At 34.5% G+C, this 25,695-nt stretch overlaps 1 protein-coding gene across 1 annotated transcript in view; it reads left to right on the top strand.

Annotated features, from left to right (window-relative positions):
* The window catches only part of Rfc1 (replication factor C subunit 1), a 70,630-nt gene that overhangs the window by 19,345 nt on the left and 25,590 nt on the right, over window positions 1-25,695 (top strand). The window contains 9 exon segments of the mRNA XM_047566151.1: window positions 92-167; window positions 2,301-2,423; window positions 16,930-17,162; window positions 18,007-18,055; window positions 18,058-18,083; window positions 18,572-18,649; window positions 20,296-20,381; window positions 22,495-22,771; window positions 25,318-25,425. Coding sequence (XP_047422107.1) covers window positions 92-167; window positions 2,301-2,423; window positions 16,930-17,162; window positions 18,007-18,055; window positions 18,058-18,083; window positions 18,572-18,649; window positions 20,296-20,381; window positions 22,495-22,771; window positions 25,318-25,425 — 1,056 coding nt within the window.

Below are 25,695 nucleotides of genomic sequence, written 5' to 3' on the forward strand. Positions count from 1 at the left end.
GAACCACTAAGGCCATGACTAATCAGAGGGGGAAAAAAAGGATGTTATATGACAAACTTTTTGTGTTCTAATTGTACTATGATGTTTTTAGGTAAATAGCTCTTGTAAAGAGGATGCCTCCAAACAGAAGCAACCAAACAAGAGAAAGAGGATTATCTACGATTCAGGTAATATTTCTTATGAGGACCTTTAAAGTTTAAAAATTGTTTTGTATTTCTTTGAACTGTGTTTTCCAAATTGATGCTCTGAGGCACTTAGTTTTCTGTGATGTTTATAGGCACTGTGAGAATAGGGCTGTTTGTGCAAGTAATTTTTTTTTTTTTTTTTTTTTTTTTTTTTGGTATCTGGTATTGAACCCCGAGGCACTTTACCATTGAGCTGCATCCTTAGTTCTTTTTATATTTTATTTTGAGACAGGGTCTCGCTAAGTTGCTGAGGCTGGCCATGAACTTGCAGTCCTTCTGCCTTAGCCTTCTGAGTTGCTGGGATTACAGGTGTGCACCACTGTTTTTGGCTATTAAAACAATTTGTAAATTAAATCAATTTTTAAAAAAATTTTTTTTGAGATGGAGGTCTTGCAATGTTTCCCAGGCTGGTCTTGAACCTCGTGCCTTAGCTTCCTGAGTGCTGGGATTATAGGCATGCAACACTGTGCCCAGCTAAAACAATTTTATTTAACTGCAGAATTTATCAGATCATGAAGGTATATATAATATATATGTGTGTGTGGGTATATGGGTGTGTTCTGTGGTGCTAGGATCAATCCCAGGGCCTCACATATCCCCAGCCTAGAACTTAAATTATTAATGTAGTAGAAGCTTATTGAGATGGGGATAGAATATATAGCCTGTCTCAGATTTACTTTGCCTCTGGTGTGTTTATTTATTCATTCATTTGCAGTACTGGGCATCAAATTCAGGACTATATACATAATATACAGCTATATTCCCAGCCCATATTTTAAAAAACAATCATATTACTTTTTCTTTGGACTGGGAGTTTCTTGGAAATTGAATTTGAAAAGGAGTAACTTAAATATTGCTTTTCAAGCAGAGGTCTAAAATTTATTTTTTGTGATCGATTGAAAGATGTAGTCATTTTTGCTTACATTTTAAAAGGCCTTGAACTTGTGATACACCTGCCTCAATCTCCCTTGTAGCTGGGATTATAGGTGTATACCACTATAATAGGTAGTATCTTTTGAAATGGGGTCTCACTATGTTGCTCAGTCTAGTCTCAAACTCCTGGCCTCAATCTCTTGATTAGTGGAATTCTAGGAGCTTGTCACTTCACCCAGACTGTCATGATTTTGACAGTGATAGAAATTGTACTGACTCAGTTCTAAAAGTATTCAGTATTTACTGTGTGCCTTTTACTGCTCTGTGTTATAAGGAATTTCAAGAATTGTGTGTCACGTTCTCTAGGAGTTTCCTTTGTTTGGAAAACTGTGGCAATATAATTGTTTAATATAATTTAGGACAGACTGAGGCAGGACTTATAAATACATGGTGCAGAGGAAGAGGGAGGACAACAGGTTATGAAACATCTGTTTTATATGAGGCATTATGCTAGGTGCTCACATTATGTCCTGATTTATATTTAAGTGATCTGGGCAATTAGGCTGTGGTTGGGCAGAATAATGGCTCCCAAAGATACCCACAGCCTAATTCCTACAACCTGCAACTGTCAGGTTAAGTGACAGAAGGAAATAAAAGTTACAGAGGCTAATCAGATGACCTTACAATAGGGAGATTATCCTGGATTGAGATGGACTCGATGTGCACAAAGAGTAGGAAGGCACAAGGAGAGAGATTAGGGAGGAAGTTCAGAGAATCAGAGGTGACAGAATGAGAAGGACTGTACTTGGTGTTGCTGGGTTTGATGATGGAAGAAGTAGTTATGAGCCAAGAAATTCTGGCAGCCACTAGCAGCTGGTAAAGACAGGGAAAGTGATTCTCCCCAAATGATCCAGCAAGGAACACAGCCCTGCTGGCACCTCGGTTTTTTTAAGTTTGTGACACCTTGATTTTTTTGACCAATGAGACCAATTTTCAGACTCATAACCTCCAGAACTGTGAAAATAATAAAATTTGTGTTGTTTTAAGCTGCAGAGTTTGTGGTGATTTGTAATAGCAGCAATAGGAAACTAATATATAGGCTTATCACTGGGTGAAAGTCACCTGTGACAATTTACAAGAGAGATATGCCCTGAAAAGGACCTTGAGGAACTAATTTACGATAACAACTTTAAGAATGTTATAATACTTCTTTTCAAAGTTTTATTTTCCTTTCACATATAGATTCGGAATCAGAGGAGACAGTACAGGTAAAAAATGCCAAAAAGCAATCAGAAAAATTGCCATTGTCTTCTAAACCTAGCAAAATTTTGCGACAGGATCCTGTTACATACCTTTCAGAAACAGGTAAGGGTACTAAATATGCTCAGTTTTTTGGAGAGATGCAATGATATGTTCTTGAGCTTTTCATTTATGTTAAATGTATTGCCTTCATTTTTGAATTGAATTTTTAGTGCTTTTTTGTTGAATTATATTTATCAGAGGAATGGTCATCTTTGGCATTTTCTGTGGGCTAAAGGGCCAATTACAGGGCAATTTTTAAAAAATGCTTTATATTGAATTATTTTTGTTGAAGATTTACCTTGAATCATATGTTAAAATATTAATGGGTTATTTTAGAACTACTTTTTAAAAATTAAAAAAAAATTTTGTTTAGTTGTAGATGGACACAGTGCCTTTATTTTATTTATTATTTTTTTTTAATGTGGTGCCGAGAATTGAACCCAGTACTCACATGTGCTAGGCAAACTCTCTTACCACTGAGCCACAACCCAGCCCTAGAACTATTTTTTTTATGTAAGTTTTTTTTTTTTTTTTGCATGCTAAAGTCATAATAATATAGTGATTATACAGGTTTGTGGTTTTTTTTTTTTTTGGTACTAAGGATTTAACCCAGGAGCAGTTTACTACTGGGCCTTTTTTATTTTGAGGAAGGTTCTCACTGAGTTGCTTAGGGCCTCTCTAAATTGCTGAGGCTGGCTTTGAAGTTGCAATCCTCATGTCTGAGCCTTCTGAGCTGCTGGGATTACAGGCATGCACCACAGCACCTGATTCTGTTTGTTTATTGTGGCACTGGTGGGTGATTGAACCCCTCTCAAGTGCTCTACCACTGAGCTACATCCCCATAATTTATTTTTATTTTTTATTTATTTAAATATTTTTTAGTTATAGATGGGCACAATTATTTATTTATTTATTTATTTGTTTTTATGTGGTGCTAATGATCAAACCAACTGCCTCACACATTCGAGGCAAGCACTCTACCACTGAGCTACAGCCCCAGCCCCAGAGTTTTTTATTTTTTGAGACAAGGTCTCACTATGTTCCTAGGCTGATCTTGAACTTAAAATCCTCCTGCTTCAGCCGACTGAGTAACTGGGATTTTAGGCAGGCACTACTGGGTTCAGCCTTATTTATAGTTTAGCATAGATATGATTTGAACTCTCTCTGGTGATATTAAAGATTTTATTATTATAACAAAAAGAATTGTTTTTAATGCTTAAATTTATTTGATCAGTTTTAAGAGTGATCAAAGAGCAAAAGACATTTATAAATAATTGAGTACTAATCTTAAAGTTTCATAGTATAAATAGTTGGTCTTTTATGTGTGAATCTCTGATTATTTGTCATCCTAGTGGGGGGCTGTTCAGATAAGTTAGTGGTGAAGTCATTTTGATTCTAGCATTGTTAATTCCTAGAGGAGGCCATAGCCAGAATAACATGGGATGATATATATGTAAGAGCCAAACACAGTACCTGACACATTTACTGCTAGGCAAGTCAAAACGAAAAAAGAGAAACAAAAACTAAAAAAAAAAAAAAAGCTTACAGGTGAACTTTATGAAGTTCATTTATATGAAGCATTATTGATGAAGTTGTTCAAATTGATCAAAGACAAATGTAAATGTTAACACATTTTTGAACATTTTTAGTAAGCTGATATGTTCTTTGTTTCGACAGTGGCATATTGGCACTTTAAACTGTTTCCTGTTGCTAAATCTGTTCAGACACATTGTACAAGTGAAGTAATTTTTATTTATTATTTTTTTTTTAAGCCTCCCACCATCCTTCTGATCTGGCCACTTTTGTGAAGGTTTGAGTTTGTGGGCAGGATAATGAAACCATGGCCATGGGTTTGTTATGTAACTGAAGGTGTGATGAGGCTTTGCAGTAGCACCCTGAAAACGGCAGTGTGTAGACAGCCACAGCCGTGGCCTTCAACTGTGGATCAGGCTAATGTTATCTTGTGATTTAAGTACACAAAAGGGGTCAGTTTAGAGTTGATCAGAGATTTTTTTCAACAAGGACTGTTTATTTCAGTAGAGGAATTTTTGAATGTTGTTTTCTGAAGAGATGTCTAGCATTTTTTTTGGAGCCTTTTATGGACCGTTAGGTAATGTTTGTGTCATTTGTGAGTAAGCATTATCCCCTTATAGGGCAAAGTTTTGGGGTACAGTGCACCCATCTAATGTGATGTTCAGTATATGCAACTTTCTGTTTTTTTCCTTAGAACTGAAATATAGGAAAGAAACTAGCTCTATTCTTGCCTGTTTTATCTTCTTGTACTTTTTATTCTTTGAAGTGATAAGCAAATGGGATGAGGATAAGCCCCTCTTCCCTCCATAAAGAGAATTAGACTATTAAAAAGTCCACAATAAAAAGCGTAATACAATCAGGGTTTCAAAAAAGAACGTACAGCTCTTGAGGTAATATATTACTTGAAATCCATGATCTTAAAACAGTTCTTTATTTTTTCTTTAAACTATAATTTTCGATACTTGGTGATAAACATTTTCATTTTACATTACCAGTGTAAGGTTAATGAAATGTTTGTGGTAATAAAAACTTAAAAATGCAAATTCTAATCTAAAATAACAATTTGTTTAGAGTTTGGAGCATCTTATAGGAAGTTTTACATGACATAATTCAGTAATAAAAATTTAGTTCCAAAATATAGTTTTTGCTTTAATATTCCATGCTATATCTTTCATTTTATGCTCATTTTCTTTATTCTGATTAAAAAACCCTCATCTTGGCTTTTTTCTTGTAGTATAGCATATATGGAGTTAAGAGCATAGCCTTGGTTAAATCTTTTCTTTTTTGTTACTGGGGTTTTAACCCAGGGGCAATTTACCACTGAGCCACATCTCCAGCCCTTTTTATTTTTTATTTTGAGACACCGGTTCTCACTAAGTTGCTTAGGGTATCACTAAGTTGCTGAGACTGACCTTGAACTTGTGATCCTCTTGTCTCAGCCTCTCAAGCTGCTGGGATTATAGGTGTGTGCCATAGTATTGGGCTACCTTGGTTAAATCTACCTATTTTATCTTTGTCTTAGTTTCCGGATATGTAGAATGGAGATATTACTAGTACCTACATCAGTGGCCTTATATCAAATGACATATTACCTGAAAAATACTTAAGAATAGGGTCTGACACATAATAAATTCTGAGTATTGACTGTAATTCTTATGTTTTGACTCTATTGATAAGCCTATATCTGCCTTAGAGGCAGATTCTCCTTTTGTTGAGGTACTTAGTGATTTCTGTTGATGATGCCAGTTATGCTTTAGAACTTTGGAAATTATCTTTGACCCACTTTTGTTATAGATGTGTTACTATTCAATATGGCACCTACTAGTTACATGTGACTCTTGATCACTTGAAATGTGATTAGCCTCAATTGTGTATGTTGTGAGAGTAAAATACAGATGTTGTTCAGAAAAGGAAGTAATCAGCAAAATGTAAGGCCAATTTAATTAATTGTAAAAAAATGTTTGCAAGCCATGTACTAATAAAGGGTTAAATATCAAAAATTTATAAAGAACTCATATATTTCAGTAGTAGAACAGCAAATAACCCAATTAAAAAAATGAGCAAAGGACCTTACTAGACAGTTCTCCAAAGAATATCTAAGGATGGTCAACAGATTATGAAGGTGCTCAAGAACATTAATCATTAGGGAAATGCAAATCAAAACCACTGTGAGATATCATTTCACACCTGTTAGGATAAATATTGTCTAAAAGTCAAGAACTAAAAAATGTCAGGTGTGTGTAGAAAAGGGAACTCATGAACATTATTGATGGCAATGTAAATTGGTATAGTTGTTATGGAAGACAGTTTGGAGGTGCCTAAAGAATTAAAAATATTACTACTGTGTAGCCCCACAGTCATTCTTCTGGACATATACTTAAAGGGAATGAAATGACCACCTTGTAAAGATACCTGTGCTCCCATGTTCATTGCAGCATTATGTGTGATAGCCAAGATATGGAAACAAATTATGCTATAACAGATAGAGAAATTGTATGTATGTGTACAGTGGAATATTCAGCTGAACAAAGTCTAGAAATCTAATGTATAAAAGAGGACTCTAGTTAATAAAATTGTATTCGGGATTACTGCTTAATGAGTAGATTTTTGTTATTCTTACTACAAAAATTAAAGAAAATGGCTATGTAAGATGATAGAAAGTAATTTGCTTCACTGAAATATCTTTTACTATCTTTATGTATCACACATATTTTATACCTTGATACTGCGCAATAAAATTTATTTAAAAAAGATTTCAAGACTTCATACAAAAAGGTAAACTGTCTTACTAATTTTTTAGTATTGATCACATGTTGAAATGAAAACAATTTGATATATTTGGTCAATAGAATTTTGGTAAAATTAATGTCACCTTTTTATTTTTAAATGTGGCCATGAGACAATTAAAATCAAGTGGCTTGCATTTTTGTTTGTTTTACATAGTACTTTTCTAAACAGTACCAAAACAGATTAGGAATAATGTAGATTTCAAATATTTTGTTTATAATATACAGCCTTTTAGGCCATATTATTATACATACATTTAGGTTTATCATTAGCTTCATGACATATATTTTTTATCATCACTTTGATTAAATCTGTCTTCTAGGATTTATTGACATTTAAAAGACTAATTTAACTACATTAATTTCCCATGTTATGGGAAAAGGAAAAAAATTGCTTGTAAATCTCTTCGTAGCTAACCATTGACCACTAAAATGTTCTTCCTGGGTTGGTAAAAACCCAAATACTTGTTGTACTGGGTAAATATATTTACTTTCAGCTGTTTAATGAAGTGAGAGGCCTTGAGTTTTGTTTGATAAAGATGACCTTTCATGATGCAATTTCATCAGGGGCCACTGTTTGATCCAAAAAGGTGGGAGTTTTCTTCTCTCGAGAATTGTTTATGACTGCTAATTTTAATTGAGCTCAGAGGCAATTAGTGCTCTTAAGTTATAATTATTTGGTGGGTGTAAATGGGAAAAAAAATTGGGGTGTGTTTTCTGGGTTACCATATAATATCAGTGACCTGCAACTTGGAGAAATAGTAGCAGAAAATATTATTGGGGATTTGTATAATATTTGTTTTGCTAATTTTTAGACATAGTTTTGTGTATGAGACAGATGGGCGTAAATTCTGTGTATGACAGGGAGCTTTTCAGAGATGTTTTCAGGGAAACCTAGAATGACTGAGGTAGAAAAATTTCCTTAAAGTGAGAGAAAGCCAAGAACTGTATATTGTTTGATCATTGCTAAATATTAATATTAATTTGTACACTAAGATTCTGTGTAAAAGAAATGTGAACTTAGAATTTTTGAGGATAGATGATTTAGGGGTAACATGGCAAATGTTCCGTATTTCTCATGCAGCCCTTTTGCCTTACATAGCTATGTTAAACTCACCTGTGTGTATATATGCATATTTGAGTAGTATCTTACTATAAAGATTTCTGCAGCCTTGCTTTTTCATAACTAATGGTCTTAGTCTGCCCTTCTTCCTTTCCTCCCTTTCTCCCTTCTCCCTTTTCCTGTTCTTCCTTCCCCTTCCTCAGCTACCTTTTAGGCTGCATGAGATTTTTAAAAGATCCCCCTCTCATTCTTTTAAATGTCTGCATGGGATTTATTAGTATGAATTCAATTTTTCTTTCTTTTTTTTTGGATATTGTATTGTTGGTGTGAGTCGTCTGTGTGACATTGCTTTGTGAATAGGGCAGTTCAAGAGAAGAATATGATCACTTTAAAAAGAATAGTGTTTCTTGAAGCTGAGTAGCATTTGGAAGAGGGTAGCTCTTCTACTGTATATGAGAAAACAGCACAGGCCCCGTTTCACGACGCAGGCTCTGGGCACCGTGCTTTTTATTAGGGTCCTTCCTCTCCCAGCATTTTCCTTTTCCTTCTGACTTATTAGTCTTTTTTTCGCGGTGCTGGGGATTGAACCCAGGGCCTTGTGCTTTGAGGACAGCACTATACCAACTGAGCTATATCCCCAGCCACTTGACTCATTAATCTTAAAAGTGAAACCATCACTAACAAATTGAAAAAACAAGCAAAAAAAGTTGCCAACTATTAAGTTAACTTTTTCTTTTTCCAGTTTTCAAGTCTAGAAAAGGATCTTTATTTTTCCCCTTAAATTTTTTCTGGAATAAAATAACTGTATTACATTTTTATTCTTGTTAGTTCTTGGCTGATTCCAGGTTTGAATCTTATTGTGTTATCTGTTTTTTAATATTACATTTCAATGCTTAAAATTTTTTAAAAATTTAAATTTTAAATATATTGTCTATATTTTCCAAAAATTTTAAATTCTAAAAATAATGACAAATAATTATTTATTAGGTACATTGTGATATTTGGCTATATATACACACGTAAATGTACACACTGTGGAATGATCAATGCTTTTATTTCACAATATTAAATTCTTACTGATTAAACAAAAGTGTTGTGCTCTCTATGCATAATTGTATTCAGGACTGAATTATACTAATAAAGTCTATTGGGAGATAATACTTTTACATAAAAATTATAGGGGAAAAACTAACAATGATAAAAATATTTAGAAGGATTTCAGGCATGAGAGAGGTAACTTAAATTGTGGAAGTTCAGGAAATATTTCCTGGAGGAGAGAGATTTGAGCTAAATGTGAAAAGTTTTGGTAAGATTTGACAGAAAAATTTATCTATTATGTAATATACTAGAAAGAATATATAGTTTATAAATCAGTAGTTCTGTTTTGTAGTTTTTTCTATTACACTTATTGAAAGTCTAATTAAAGGGGCTGGGGTTGTAGCTCAGTGGTAGAGTGCTCAGTGGTAGAGTGCTCTCCTAGCATGTGTGAGGCACTGGGTTCCACTCAGTACCACACAAAAATAAATGAAATAAAATAAAGGCCCATCAAAACTAAAGGAAAAAAAGACAACAAGAAAGCCTAATTAAAATTTTCATTTCATAAACTTTCACAGCTTTGTATCAGATTAGATTGTTACTTGTATTTTAATTATAGTATGTTTACATAGGAATCTCTTATTTTAGGTGGAATTCCTGTCTCCAGACTGAAAGGCAGGGGGAATTTTATATTATATATTGCTATCTATAATGATATTAAGATAAATTTATCTGTGTACTACTATAACTTTTTTCAAATACTTTTAATGGTTTCATGGAATAAAATAGAATTATTTATTGTATAGCTAATTTTTCATATTTATCTCATTTCTTCTTCAAATCTACCTAATATTAAGGCTGCTATGAGAAAATGTTTTCTTTGAGAAGCAACTTTTAATCTAAGGTTGCACAAAGTTTCACCAGTGGAAGAATCTAGTAGATCTTTGAATGTCCCTCATCTACTTATATTTTCCTGTCATCTGATGTCACATCTTCTACATGTATTATTGTTGTTGTTGTGTGTGTGATGCTGGGGATTGAATCCAGGGCCTTGAGTATGCTAGGCAGGCTTTCTATTAATGAGCTATGTCCTGAGACCACCTCTGTATTTTGATAGACCTTACCTATTTCTTTCTGAATCATTGGCAAGATTGGTAAGCTTTTAAGGGACAGAGTTTTTTTTTTTTTTTTGTACTGGAGATTAAACCCAGGGGCACTTTACCACTGAGCCACATCCCTGTCCTTTTATTTTTATTTTGAGACGGACCTTTGTAAGTTGCTTAGGTCCTTGTTAAGTTGCGATCCTCCTGTCTCTGCTCCCCAGTTGCTTGGGATTACAGGCCTGTGCCTGGCTGTCATTATCAAGTAACATGCAGGTAGGTGATTTGTACTTTACCCTGATACTGAGCCTACACTGTGACCTCCCTCGTCTTCTTCTGTGTGGGAATTGCATTTTCGATCATTGCCTTAACTCTGACCAGTAAGGTTTCCTTCTGTTGCCTGTTTCAAGCCTTTGAATGTAGAAGTTCTGGGTCATGCACTTTGGCCAGTTGTCCAGGCCTGTTCCCTCTTTTTCCTTTTTCTGTGAGATCCAATGGGTTTGATACTATGTGGTGGATAACATCATGTTTCAAGCCTATTCAATTTTTCTGTTATCATTCCTTAACTAGTTTTATAAGACCCCACAAATTATAAAAGTTTTTAAAAAGTATACTGCATTCCATTTGATTCTAAGAGGATTCATTGGTAATGAATCATGAGATCTGGTTTCTTAATTAAAGATGAACAATCTCAGAAGTTTTATTATGGTGATATGTATAGAATGGTTTGTTTCACTACATAAAAATAAACATCTTTTATTTAATTAGTGATACAGTACTGGTGGCTTGATAAAATATATTAACCTTTCTCTGCTCCAAAACCAAAATGACAATTTTAGGTTTTTGACTCAAGGAAGTATTGAAAAGGACTTCATAGAAAACAAACTGTTAAACATCAATGTTCCCTTTTTAATTTTTCAGTTGTTGCTGAGAAAATAATTGTTAAATTCTATAATGAGATCTCTCCATTAATTTGATTTTGATGTGTTCTAGACCAAAGGAAAACAAAGTCAGAATTAGAATATTCAGAGATCCATTTGGATACTTTGAGCAGTATGAATTCCAGATTATATATATTTTTTTTCTTCTTGGCTCGTAATAGATTTTCATATGGACCTGCACATTATTCTCTTTTTCTTTTATTTGTTATCCTTTTAAATAATGAATGTATCTAACTCAGAGTGGCAAAGCAATCTTCTCTTCCAGGCAGTTCCTCCGCTGTGTGTTGGATAATGCTAGTTTACTTGGTCGTTGTTACCCGCATTTGAGTTTATGGTTGTCTTAATGAAAATAAATGGTGTTTTCATAAGGAGACAGATATCCTGGAGGGAAATTTTAAGTGTTCAGTTGCCCATGATTTTCAAACTCGTTCTCATAAAATTTGACTTAGATCTATTTGTTATTATTTTATTATAAGTTTCTGGGGAGAAGAGAACATAGTTTGCCTTTGGCTTCTACAAGGCAGAAACAAATTTAGGTTTGTTAGCAAATAGCAAATGTTAAAGAAGAGGAGCATTCATCTCTACACAATGTGTTGGATTGTCAATATTTATTTATCTGAGGATGGGTCACAGCAACACCTGTTAAATGACTGCGTCTTTGCAAGCAGCTGGTTGCATCCTTGACCTCTTCTGCCTTTTTTCTCCATGATGTATTGGTATAGCTTCTGAAATACTGAGATCTAAAGGGCTTTAAGACCACCATGTTCAACAGTCATCCTGTAGAGACAGTAGGACTGCTTTCTTCAGGTTTTCTGGTTTCATCAAAGCCCCATGACAGGATCCTTCAGATATGCATGACTTAGAGGCTATTGTAGTATGAAATCCTATATTTGTCAGAAATATCACTTTTCTTAGGATCATGAATTTCCTTTTCATGTTAATTACTGCCATAAACTGTAAGGAGTGTGGGAAAGTGCACAAATCAGGAGGCACTAAGTGTCAAAGCAAGGGAGTTGCCCTTGAGAATTGTCCTTTTCCTCCTCTTTTGTAACTTAACTCACTAGAATTGCTCTTCTTTCCAAGGGACCTGAAAAGCTACTTATTTGTGGGCCTTGTATGTAATTTTTGCTTAATATAGTGAAACATAGTTGAAATTCCATGCAGGACACTTCATAATTTTTTCTTGAAGATCTATTTATGATTTACTTTCTTATTCAGAAATTATGAAAATGTTTATAAATTATTTCTGTTAGGATCGGACATTTTTGGGGATCTATAGCTTGAAGACATTGTTAAGTTCAAACCCATGTCATATATTCAGAGAGTGGCTCTTTGCTCTTCACTCTTGTCAAGAGGTCACTAGCAGGATTCATGAAGAAGCCCACCTTTTAGGGGTGATGTAGTAGTACCTATAATGTTGGGACTAATGTAAACAAACAGAATGATGCATTCTGCTTTTTTTTTTTTTCTCTTCAGTCTTTTGGCCTTGAAATTTTGCTTAATGTTTAACAGCTGTCTGAGTCCATTGAATGGTTAGACCACAATTTATTTAAACCTTCCCCAGTTTTGATATTTTGATTGCCTACACTTTCATGTTCCTAACGGTGTGCCTAGGGATCAAACCCAGACTTGTGCATGCTATGCAAATGCTCTACCATTGAGCTACGTTTCCATCTCTGATGACTGTTTGTATATACATATTTTCCTGCAACCTCTGACATCTCCAAGAATACTACACTAAAGGATATGAACTAGTTTAAGGTTCTAGATATGTTCTTCCAAGTTGCTTTCTAGAAGTAATACTAATTTACATTTCCATAATGATGTTTGTATTATTAAAAGCTCATCATAGGGTTGGGGCTGTAGCTCAGTGGCAGAGCGCTTGCCTAGCATGTGTGAGGCACTGGGTTCAATTCTCAGCACCACAAACTACAACTACAAAATCTCATATTTTCATCAATATTGAGTATAATCGTAAATAAAAGTCTATATGACTGTTCAGATCACAAAATTATAGAGAAGTCTGTCCCCCCCACCTCCATGTGGGGAGTTTGAACCCAGGACCCCAGTTGTGTTAGGTGAGTGCTCTAACCACTATGCTATGTCTTCAGCCCTCATAGCAGCCCTTATATCAGTAAATTGGATCTACATTAGGATCCTTTGTTGCTAGCACAGAATTCCATTACATGATTGAACTTCTGAATAGGTATTTAGGCTATTTGTTTTCCCATATTGTAAATATACTCCTCTCGTCAATCTCTACTGCCTTTATTACAGTGAGGCCATTTTGCTCGCCTCTCTTATATAAGTCCCCTAATTTCTTTATCTTTTCTTGCCCATAGTCTGTTCCCATAGTAGTTGACCTTACCCTCTCAGTTCTGGGGTTTTCTCATACTACTTATGAGCAAGGTGAGGTGTAGTTGAAACGGAATGTTAGAATTTTGGGTTTTGTTTTTTGGGTGGCAGTGGAGATTGATGCTGTTAGTACTAGAGATGGGTGCTCTCCCTGGGCTATATCTCCATCCCTTTTTAAAATTTTATTTTGAAACAGGGTCTTGCTAAATGGCTGAGACTGGCCTAGAACTTGCAATCCTCCTGCCTCAGCCTCCCAAATATCTGGGATTATAGGTGTGTGCCAAACCCCACTGTTTTTGGTCATTTTAGTGTGGGTATAAAGCTAGAAGAGCCATGTCATTTCACAGAGACAATTTAATTTTGTTTTTTCTCCATTAAGGGACTCCCTCCTGCCTGGCAGTATGGTTGTTGAACTTAAAGCAAATAACATGGGCTGAGGACGTGGCTTAGTGGTAAAGTGCTTGCCTAGCATGCATGAGGCCCTAGGTTTGATTCCCAGCACCCCCGTCCACAAAAAAAAAAAAAACCTTATGAACATGATTAAACTTAACATTAGATTAGAAGTCTTATTTTACATACACTGGCAATGCTTTTAACTTGGCAATCATTGCCTAAGGTGATGCATTGATTTTCTTACTTGGAAGGTTCTAGTCTGCCTTCCCTTGCTCTTTCCCCTTTTGTTTTTCCTCCCACTCTCCTCCTTTTTCCTCCCTCCTTTTTTTTTTCCTTTCTTTATTAAAACCAGGATATAAGGCAATGCTCTTCTTGCTTTTGATTAAAGGCTATTTTGGCATATTTTTTTGGCTTGCTAAATAGAATGTAGCCTCATACTACATAACAGCATGTTTCAGTGATGACCACACATGTACAGTGGCCCCATAGATTAGAATGGAACTGAAAAATTTCTATTACCTTGTGACATTGCAAATTGATGTAAGGTCATGGTGCACTGTGTTGTCCATGTTTGTGGTGATGGTGCTATAAACAAACCTAAAGCACTGAGTCATACAGAACTATAGCAGATACAATATGTTTAGTTCAGAATACTTATTATTAAGTACCTGTGTTGCTGGTTTTATATCTTTATTGTATTTTATTGTGAGTTTAGAAATGTACTCCTTCCACTTTCAAAAATAAGTTATTGTAACATTTTCAACAACAGAATTTCTGTTTACTGTATCTCCTACTGTATCATTTTATCTAATGTTTTATTTAATCTTGTACTGTTTTATTCATCATGGCTCCAGGAACAATAGGCTATGCCATATATATGTGTTCTGCAAGCCTATGTGTAGAGTAGGCTGTATAATCTAGGTTTGTGTAAGGACGCCCTAGGATGTTTGCACAACCTGGTGCAATCAACTATGATGCTTTCTCAGAAAATATTGCTGTATTAAGGGACATGTAACTGTAGAGAGTAATATGTTGTTGTGTGCTACTGGTTTGGTTGTGCTATAGCTTAACTGAATGTAGGAGCATAAAATAGCTCTAAATCATAAAATATTTGAATTTCTATAATATGATAATTCTTGTGTTATTTAGAGAAAATGAGAGGTATTTTAGATTATGTTCTCTGTGGTTATCAGGACATGTGTGATTCATGTGGCTATTTTACTTAAGTAGAATGGTGATAATATTGTCCAGTCTTTCCAATCTTGTGTGAATAGACCCCTTTCCCCTGGCAAAGAGGCAGAGAAAAGGAGAATAGATAATAAGTGACTGACCTGTCTGCTGACTCTTGTTAACATATGGTTGAACTGAAATTTAAATGTATCAAGCCCTGGATGTGCTTTAGAAAGGTTTATGATGAATTTTTAAGCCCAAAGGTAGTTAGGACTTCACTTAAAGTCAAGCAAGTTTGCTTTAATTAGAATTGTTTGGTTTCAGGTTAAAGGAAAAAAAAAAAAAAAAAAACAACCAAAAAACAACAAAGAAAACTAGCTTAGAGTAAATAAAATGGCAATTTGTTAGGAGGCTGTTGACCTGTTTCAGGAATGCAGGAATAAACCCTTACACATTAGTTCAGCAAACTGATCGAGGGGCCCCACTTGGTTAAGTGCCCACTGCTGGTCTAGTTGGTCATAGCCAAGAATCTGGAGCCATCTAATAATCATATCTGTGCTCATTGGAGGTCCTTGAGGGGTTGGGTGACCGACCTGTCAGTTATTAGAGAAAGTGAGTTTATAGTGAATGGTATATCTCTGGGCATCCTCAGGGATATCTCCTCTTGCTTTTAATGGAGGGTTACTTGGTACATTAGAACTAGGATCGGCAAGTTCATGTTGTAAAATTTATAATTTCAATTAATATAATTAAAAGTAAGGCTGAATCCCTCCACAACCTTCCTTTAAAAAAATAATTGATTACTTTCATTTTTTGATGGGAACCAATTAGGAATAGCCCAGCTTCTGGAACATAGGGACCTTAGCAAATATTGGTAGTCAAATGAGTAAGCCTTTGAGAGGAAGTAATACCACTCATGTGGTTTTACATACCAAGTTCATAAAGTGAACCTTTCCCTTGATGTAATATCATGGTCATCTTTAGATTTTTCATTTTTTAAAAATTTCTTTTGTTAATAGACAAATTCAGAAGACTTTTCTTTTATGAGTCACTGAACCAAACAAAAATTTGAGGTCCTTTTGAAGTACATTTTTAGTTTCTAGTTATCTAAGCCTTATGAACGTGTAAAGATTTTTGTGGTACTAGGAAAGGAACCGGTTGGTCTTGTATGCTAAGCAAGTGCTCAATCACTGAGCTATATTCCCAGTCCTAAAAAGACATTTAAGACCAATTTTGTAATGGGAATTTTTTTAAAAAAGATAAAACATATCTAATGTTAAAGTCTTAAATGAATGGTTAGATATTGGTAGATAGTCCACCTTTCTACAATCTGTCAACTCATCACCTCCTCTGCAAAACCCACCCTAGACAGCGTCTTGTTTGGAGCTACTGTAGCTTCTTAAGTTATCTCCTTGTTTTCCCTTAAACCCTATACAGTGTCTTCTCCAAAGGATGTGACTTAAGTTGGAATTCTCTGCTTGGAATTCCTCCATTCGATTCTCATTTTACAGTAAAATCTGAAATTCTTTATATGACCTAGAAAATCCTGCAGGATTTCACTTTTCCCTCTTTCACCTGGATTCTTGCAGCATATCCCCTTATTGTGCTGTGGTCATATTGACCTCCAAGCACACTAACTTTAAGGCTTTTGTACTTGTAGTTTTCATTGTCTGAGCCTTCTTGCTGGCTGTATCTTTATTTCAGGGTTCCATGCAAATGTTGCTTATCAAAGAGACTTTCCCTGATCATTCTCTAATTTACAATGTTTTTCACTGGTAGGGAGTGAACCCAAGGCCTCACATGAGCTAGGCAAGCACTCTACCACTGATCTACACCTTTTGCCCTTCATTGCTCTTTAATTCTCTCATTTTTGTTTTTTTCTTCATAGCACACATTACTCAACAGTATGTATTTGTTATTTGTTTTTGCTTGTAGACTTAAAGTTGCATGAGGGCAGAGTTTTTATCTTTTTCTTCACTACCGTATCATCGTACCTGGCATATACTAGGTGCTCAGTAAATATTTGTGTACTAAGTAAATATTTGTGTACTGTTGAATTCAGGAAATAGGAATTAAAAAAAATTAGTATCCCAAAGCTTTTATAACGCTTTTTATAAAACTGGTAGAAGGGGTTGCTTTATATAATTTAGAAATTAATGTTACCAAAAAATATTTGGTTATATTCCATGTAAGATGAAGATGATGACTTTATGTGTAAGAAAGCAGCCTCTAAATCAAAAGAGAATGGAAGATCTACAAATAGTTATCTTGGTGCATCAAACATGAAAAAGAATGAAGAGAACACTAAGATCAAGAATAAGCCTCTATCACCAATAAAACTTACACCAACCTCAGTGCTTGATTATTTTGGAACTGGTAGTGTCCAAAGATCAGATAAGAAGATGGTGGCAAGCAAAAGAAAAGAGGTGAGTGTTCACATGCAGGCAAGAATGCTCAGGTTGATGCCCATGCACTGATTTTTAATAAGTGGAGAAATTAGGATATTATAAGTGGGTCAACATGTCTTATTAATGAAGATAGTTTTCCTGTGATTAGAATAAAATGTGTTGCCCTCATTTTGGAGAACAAGGAAATAAGATACTATGTTTAATGTTTTTTTATACTTGAAAACAGGAAAGTTAGATTATTATAAAAAGTTGTAATTCTTGGAATTTAAATTGAATTCTCATAATGCAAACTCATATTACTGTTGACTTCAAAATTAGACAGAATTAGACAATAAATTTGTTCCCAAATGAGACCATAAATACATCTCTTATGAACATGCTATATTTGACCTTCTCTGCTTTACTGGTGTTAGATTAATCTTTTTCTGGCTGTATAGGAAGTATAATGTATAGTGAAAGCAGCCCCCTGAGTTAAATTAGCCTGCTCAGTGATGTGTGTTTGTTGATTTCATTAGTGCTTCCTTGAGACAGTGTGATCATTCTCATGTTGATTTGCCAGTGTCTAGACTACTTTTTAAGCAAGACATCTCTTTTTTTCTTTCTTTTTTTTTTTTGGCGGGAGGAGTGCTTTTTGAATATATAGTAGGACTGAGTGAGAACCATCTGTTTGTATGATGTTTACTTGTTAAGAATTGGGTGTGGTTGGGGAGTAGCTATAAACTTGAAATTCTGACTGGTGTGAGTTATGACTATTACTGATATACTTATCTCTCATTGGTGTGTTTAATTAGCTATTATTGTCAAGAAAAAGCATCATATTTTAACTTGCTTTATGCTGATATTTGATTTTCTTGAAATATAGCCGTCACAAAATACAAAGGATTCCAAATTAAATGATGAAGCCATTGCCAAGCATTGCAACTTGATGAAGATGCAGAGGTATTGGTATTTTACTTAAGTCATTAATAACTTGATGTTTCAATGTGCAATTTAGTTTAGTCAGGCGAACAGTCAAGATAGTTCTAGTTGTTTAATTTTGAATTGAGCCTTATTGGAAGTTATGTGTAAAGTAAGTTAAAATCCAATACATGAAACTCTAAATATCCACAAAAAATAAATTATGACACTAAGGGATAATTTTACTCCAAGATTATTTTTAGAGTTCTTTAATGGGAAGATCCTTTAATATATATAAAATAACTTAATTTGCTCATATCTCCTGTTTTCACTATGAGCAATCTCACCCATTCCTGTGGTTGTAATTATTATGTATGTGCTGATGACCCCTAAATCTGTCTCCAGTTCAGAGTTCTCTTTTGACCTCAAAAACACTTTTATTCATTCAGCAAGCATTTACTGAGCACTTACTGCATGCTTTCAGATACAAAAAGAACACAAGCATCTCAGTGTGTTGATTCTTTTTACAGCTGGAGAGGCAATTGCATGAAGATGAAGAGTTTGCCAGAACGTTAGCCATGTTGGATGAGGAACCTAAGACCAAAAAGGTAGCATTATAATGGGCTGTTTGTGTTCTGAATATACACTGTAGCTCTGTGTTGTGTATATTCTAGGCTCTAGAGATGTAGCCATGAGTGACTTTAAGAAGGAAGCTAATTATTATAATTTATAAAAATGTTTCTGGAAAAACTCATTGGAAAACTTATTCTTCCTAAAAGAAGGGTGCAAGGACACAAAAACCCATATTCTTTCTTCACAAAACAATGAAGTGTACCTTTTCCCTGCTCTTTTTTATAGGGGACTTTTGTGTATTTGTTCAGGAATAATGCTTATAGGACATAAATTAATTTTAATCACTGCCTTTACAACAAGCATAATTTTCCTATTTCTAAACTGACTTCAAGGTCTATATTAGGACAATCTCAAAAAATAATCAATTTTTTTTTTTTTTTTTTTTTTTTTTTTTGGTGCTGGGGATTGAACCCAGGGCCTTATGCTTACCAGGCAAGCATTCTGCCAACTGAGCTATCTCCCCAGCCCCTCAATATATTTTTGACATCAATTTTTTATAAAGTAAGAGAGTGCTGTGTTGCCCATGTTGGCCTCAAACTCGCAATCCTCCTGCCTTAGCCTCCTGAGTAGCTAGGACTACTGATGATGTTTTCTTTCATGGGTTTTTTTTTTTTTTTTTTTAAAGCACTGGATCTTTAATAAATTAACTTTATTTCTGATGAATCACATTTTGCAATATAATTGTCAGGACCAATATCTGACTATTTTAAAAGATTTTAAACTAAGTTGTAAACGTAGGTATTATCAGAAGCAGGAAGGCATACCACAGAGTGATAAGGACCTTGTTTTTTTTTTTTTTTTCGGTGCTGGGGATCGAACCCAGGGCTTTGTGCTTACAAGGCAAGCACTCTACCAACTGAGCTATCTCCCCAAGGACCTTGTTTTTTGAAAATCCTTATTTGCCCTGGTGCAGTGGAACATGCCTGTAATCCCAGTGGCTTGGGAGGCTGAGGCCAGAGAATTGCAAGTTCAAAGCAACTTAGTCTTAAGTAATTTAATGAGACTCTGTCTCAAAATAAAAAGGACTGGGGATGTGACTCAGTGGTTAAGTGCCCTGGGCTCAATCCCTGGTACCAAAGAAAGAAAGAAAGAAAGAAAGAAAGAAAGAAAAGCCTAAAGATATTCAAATTATAACAAATACTGTTACCCCCAGTTTGCAACCTCTTATAAAATGAAATTTTGAGGAAGCAGTGGAGAGATAGGATTTTTTTTTTTCTGAGAAAGTGCTTTTTTATTTTCTTTAAGCTTTAGTGTGTTTTTATTTTAGTCTTTTTTGGTTTCAATTTTAGTTTTTAACTGCATAATACAGTTTGAGAGTTGAAATTAAAGAAGCAGACATGGGCTTCCATTTCCGGTTTAGCAGGTTGTTATGCAATGGAATAATGTTTTAGAGATGTATTTTATAATCTTTTATCTGTTTCCTTATCTTTATTTTATCTGTAAAATGAAGTTGTAAAATATGCTTCATTTGCTATAGAAATTTTGCAGTTGAATGAATTAAAGTATACTGTAGCCTCTTCCTAGTTTAGAAGGTGACCCTTAAACTTAAAATTAAAGCTTTATTTCACAATGAATTTTGTGGTATTATTATTTGTCACTTGACACTTTTAAATTTGTTTAGGCCCGAAAGAACACTGAAGAGAGAGAAACATTTTCATCTGCCCGAGCCAATTTAAGTAAACCAGAAAAACATAAATATCCTCATAAGGTAATAATACTAGCAGAAGAAAGTAAGATAAGTACTTATCTTTGTAGAAGAGAATTCTTAGAATTCTCTTAAACATTCTATTTGATAATTGTATTAAGTAGACATTATTTCATAAAACTATTACAGATGCTCCTGGACTTATGATGGGGTTACATCCCAATAATTTAAAAGTTGAAAATATCATAACCTGAACATCCATGTATACAACCAGTTTTCCAAAAGTTATAGCTTAGCAACACAGTATACTGTAGAGTATTTTATAGCTACTGCCCAGCATCTTGAGGGAGCATCAGACTACATATTTCTAAACTCAGGGAAAGCTCAAAATTCAAAATTTGAAGTACACTTTCTACTGAATGCATATTGCTTTTGCATCATTATAATGTTGAAAAAATCAGTTGAACCATCATAAATCAGGGATCATCTGTACTTTGAGGGCTCTTTGGATATTAGCTGGTAGAGGATGCCCATCTGCCCTAAGACTGTTGTGATAAATGTGTTATGGCTCTTGGCTTCTTGTTAATTTCCAAGTGTGTTTCATTATATTGACTTCAACTAAATCCTTTGAGCTTTTCATGTTAGAGATAGTTTCAGAGTTGGCTTATATTTGTCCAGGTCAGCTGAAGCTCTTCTACTGATTGTTTTGGGTTTATTTTTTAATGGTCCTGGTATCAAACCAATTGCCAGTACAGTCATCTTTCCTTATCAGTGGAGGATTGGTTTCAGGACCCCGGGGGATACCAAAACCTGTGAAGGTTGAAGTCCCTTATATATAAAGGAATAGAATTTGCATATGACCTATGCACAGCCTCTTACATACTTTCAATCATCTTTAGATTACTTAAAATACCTAACACAAGGGGAATGCTACGTAAATAGTTGTAGAGTGTTGTTTAGAGAATAATTGCAAGAAAATATCTATACGTGTTCTGTACAGACAAGTTTGTTTAAAAAATGCTTTTATTAGTGCATTACAGTTATACATAATAGTTGGGTTCATTTTGATATAATCATACACACATTTAATTTGCTCCATTTCAGTCCCCTTTGCCTCCTCTTGCCTCCCCTCCTCCTTCCCTCCCTCCATTTCCCTTTCTTTATTCTACTGGTCTTCCTTTAATTTAAATATCTATTTTTAAAACTTTTTTTTTTTAGTTGTTAATGAACCTTATTTATTTGTATGTGGTGCTGAGGATCAAACCCATTGCCTCACACATGCTAGGCAAGTGCTCTTCTACTGAGCCACAACCCAAGCCCTATCTATCTATCTATTTATTTATTTATTTTATTTTCAATTTTTTTTAGTTGTTAATGGACCTTTATTTTATTTCTTTATTACATGTGGTACTGAGAATTGAACCCAGTGCCTCATACATGCTAGGCAAGTGCTCTACCACTGAGCTATGACCCCAGCCCTATCTATTTTTAATTGATGTTTTATAGATATACATAAAGGTTGAATTCACTGTGATATATTTATACATGCATATATCATAATATTGACATAATTTTTAAAAGTTTACATTTATTAGATATAGCATAGTTCTAGTTCATCTGATATTGACACAGTTTTAAAAAATATTTTTGTGATTATGATTGATTGAATACGTGAATGTGGGACCCACAGGTGTGGAGGACTTACTGCCTAGATGATCTGAATCCTATAAGTAAGTCTGTTTATGCAGTATCTTTTGGTCTTCACACCTCAGGATTTTGGTCTTGCAGTCTGTATTACAAAAAAAGAATTTTTATATGGCATATTCTAGTCATTAAGTTTTCAGGGCACATTTAGAGCACATTTGTGGGATGATCCATGTCATTAAATGTTGTTTACAGTCTTATAGCCAAAAATGAGTAGTTTATATTTAAAATGACAGACAAATCTCTTAATTTGAACTGATTATATAAGCAAACAATATATAAATGTTTAATTTTTAAAAACAGATATGCTTTATAACTAAGAAATTAAATATTAATGTTTCAAAATCACTTTGTGATACTGTGTACTACTTAGATCATTCAGTTGGAAAAGAAACAACAAACAAACAAACAGATAAAATGTTGATACTGGGTGTTGTTTTCCAAAAACAACAATCATAATCTTTTCTTCCTAGTAAAAACAGAACAATTTTCAAATACAAGAAAGAGCTACAGTCCTAATAAGCCAACTAAATGTGAAAACTCAAAAGAATCTCAGCAACATTCCAAGTCATCAGGAGTATCCTCTTCTCCAAAGGTCAGTTCTAAGTTGGCACTTATGAAAACAAAAGAAGAGAGTTCCTTTAAAGAAACAGAGCCTGTGGCCTCAAAAAGAAAAGACAATGCCAGTGAATTAAAAGGAGAGAAGAAAACTCCTAAGAAAACCAAAAGTTCTCCAGCTAAAAAAGAGGTATGCACTTTCTGAATAGTATATATTTTGGCTAGCTGGGCACAGTGGTGCACACCTGTAATCCCAGCAACTTGGGAAGCTGAGGCAGGAGGATCACAAGTTTGAGGCCAGCCTCAGCAATTTAGTGAGACCCTATGCAACTTAGTGAGACCCTGTCTCAAAATAAAAATAAAAAGGGTTGGGGAATGTAGCTCAGTGGTAAAGTGCCTCTGGGTTCAATCCCCAGTACCAAAAAAAGGTTTATTTTGGGGCTTTGTGTTGATCTGAGTTTGATTGTTTTCAGGTTTTATTTCTAACTTTCTGTATCATCACAGTTCTTTTAAGATACTGTTTAAGGGTAGAGGGTGTAACTCAGTGGTAGAGTGCTTGTCTAGCATGTGCCAGGCCCTGAGTTTGATCTCCAGAAAATACTATCTTATTTAAAGCTATTACATAATTATAGTCAAGTTAGCCATTATTTGTTGTTAATGTGTGTCTGATATTTTCCTAATATGTTATACATGGTATCATAATATTTACAATAACCCTGGGAGATATTTACTTTTATTTTTCAAGTTGTAAAGAGGAAATGGCTGAAAGAATTTAAGTAACTTTTCTAAGATTAACCAGGTAGTAAGAGGCAGAGAACTCTTTTTGAGAACTCTTGACAAAAATAGCAGTGCAACATAGTGGCTCCAAGCACAGGCTCTGGAGCCAGTTTCAAATCACAGCCCTGCCACCGAGCTGATGTGTGTCCTTGGTCTGGTTGATTCCCATCTTATGCTTAGAGAGAATAATGGTACCTTATGACTTAATCTGTAAAACCACTTAGTACATAGGACATTAAGTGCTGTGTGAGTTTTAGCTAGTATTATTACAAGAATTTTTGTTTGGATTTGTCCTGAATTTATTCCTTTTTTGCTCTCATATGACTGTGTTGAGGTACTGAAATTATTTCCAAAGGAAAAAATGATGAAATAATGAATGCTTTTCAAAAATTTTCTTATATATTTAAGAAGCTAATGTTCTTTTTGAATCTCCAATTTGGAACCACTTTAGATTCATAATGAGAAACCATTGTTCCTTCATGCTAGGCACTTATCATTAAAAGCAGAATATTGTCTATTTTAACTGCTCATCATCATTGCTTTTTAGTGCAGAACCATGAAATGGTGATGATTTTGAAATGCTTTTGTTTGTGGGTAGTGCTCATAAATATGCTTAAAGGAGCAATTAACTTTTGGTCTCAGATTTTTCTTCACTAAATACTTATCTGGTAGATGAGTGTTTTTCTTCAGGCACATTAACATGTTCAGTTTACAGAGGATGTGTATTTTTAGGAAATAAAAGGTAATTTTTAATGATAATGTTACTCTTTTTTTTTTTTTTTTGAAACATTCTTTATGGTATTTTTAGAAGTTAGAATAGAAAGAACTCAGAACTTTTACTTAGTAGTTTTGGGAACATCAAAGTCTAGTAAATTCAGTTGATCTCAAATAAATCTAACTTTGTAAATGGATGTGCTTCAAAGTTATTTTATAAGTTGTTTATATTTCAGATTTTTTTCCCATTGAATTAGTGTTATAAATGAATAACATTCATTTGTACATTCCCTTATGAAGCTTGTTAAAAATATGGTTTTCTAGGGCATGTGGTGTGGGCAGCTATATTTTAATAACCAATGTGTGGAGCCATTGTCAAAAAGTAAGGTTAGGTTCTAGTACCAGCCATAATGGCTTATTTAACTCATAACATAACCAAACCAGTTTAAGTATTTTATTAGTTACTCATTTATATAGAAGTATTTTTTTTCCTACTCTCAAAGGGATTTTGGATTGCTTATAAAGTTAAAAATAATATAAAATAGGAAGTAGAAAAAAAATAGAGAACAATAGAGACCATCTTGTAATGGTTCTTAAATCAGTATCTAGGACCCTCCTCTCCCCACAAGTACACATATCCTAGCCATACCCCATATCTCTGAGTCAGAAACCCGGAAGTGGGTCTAAGAATATATAGTTTGAAAAGTTTCCTCAGAATTTTCTGAGCTATACTTATGAGAGCTAGAACAGGAGAGTAAACACAGAAGGGATAATGGTGGCACATAGAATTTGTGTGCTCTTTGAATTGAAGCTTACCCTTTATTTGAGACTGGTGTGTTCTAGGGATAAATAAGGCCATAGGTAAACATGATATCTTCTTGGGTTATCAGATTGACTTGTGAAGGAATTTTTCTTCTTGTAAATAAACATGAATTTATCATGGAATAAAATTTAAAATCCACATGAATTTCTAAAATAAATTAGTTTCCATTTCCTTACTTAGAGCTGGCAACTTGGCTTATGCCCTGAATCTCTGAGGTATGTGCCTTTAGAGAGAGTAGAATGCTTTGAGAAGGCTGGTATAGGGTTTTGTAAGTCAGGTATCCTGGAAGCTGGGCCGTACTTGCATAACTCAAGCTGATATTTTCAGGACAAAAAGGATAGAAGTGTCTTTAATGTTTATTTCTAGGTATGTATTTTTAATTTTACATGACTTTGTTCAATTTCTTCTTCTGCTCCCCAAAGTCTTTAAGTCCAGAAGATTCTGAAAAGAAACGCACTAATTATCAAGCTTATCGAAGCTACTTGAATCGAGAAGGTCCCAAAGCTCTGGGTTCCAAAGAAATACCAAAGGTAAGAGTACTGAGCGAGTGTGCCATTCTCTGAGGACCTCTGCCTCATGGGTCCGTGTGTGTATTCACTATGCTTATAGGAGCAGAGTAATAATTAAAAATTAACAGTAGAACACTAAGCCATCATCTTCATGAATTAGAGATGTTTATTCACATTATGAATCACTGCTTGATACTTAAATTTCCTTTAAATAACAGATAGTCCTAATAGGGCTAGGCTTTGAGAATATACTGGTGACAAGACAAATGCCCTTTGCCTTCATGTACTTAG

The sequence above is a fragment of the Sciurus carolinensis genome, chromosome 10 (assembly GCF_902686445.1).
Source record: "Sciurus carolinensis chromosome 10, mSciCar1.2, whole genome shotgun sequence".
NCBI classification, from domain to species: Eukaryota; Metazoa; Chordata; class Mammalia; order Rodentia; family Sciuridae; genus Sciurus; species Sciurus carolinensis.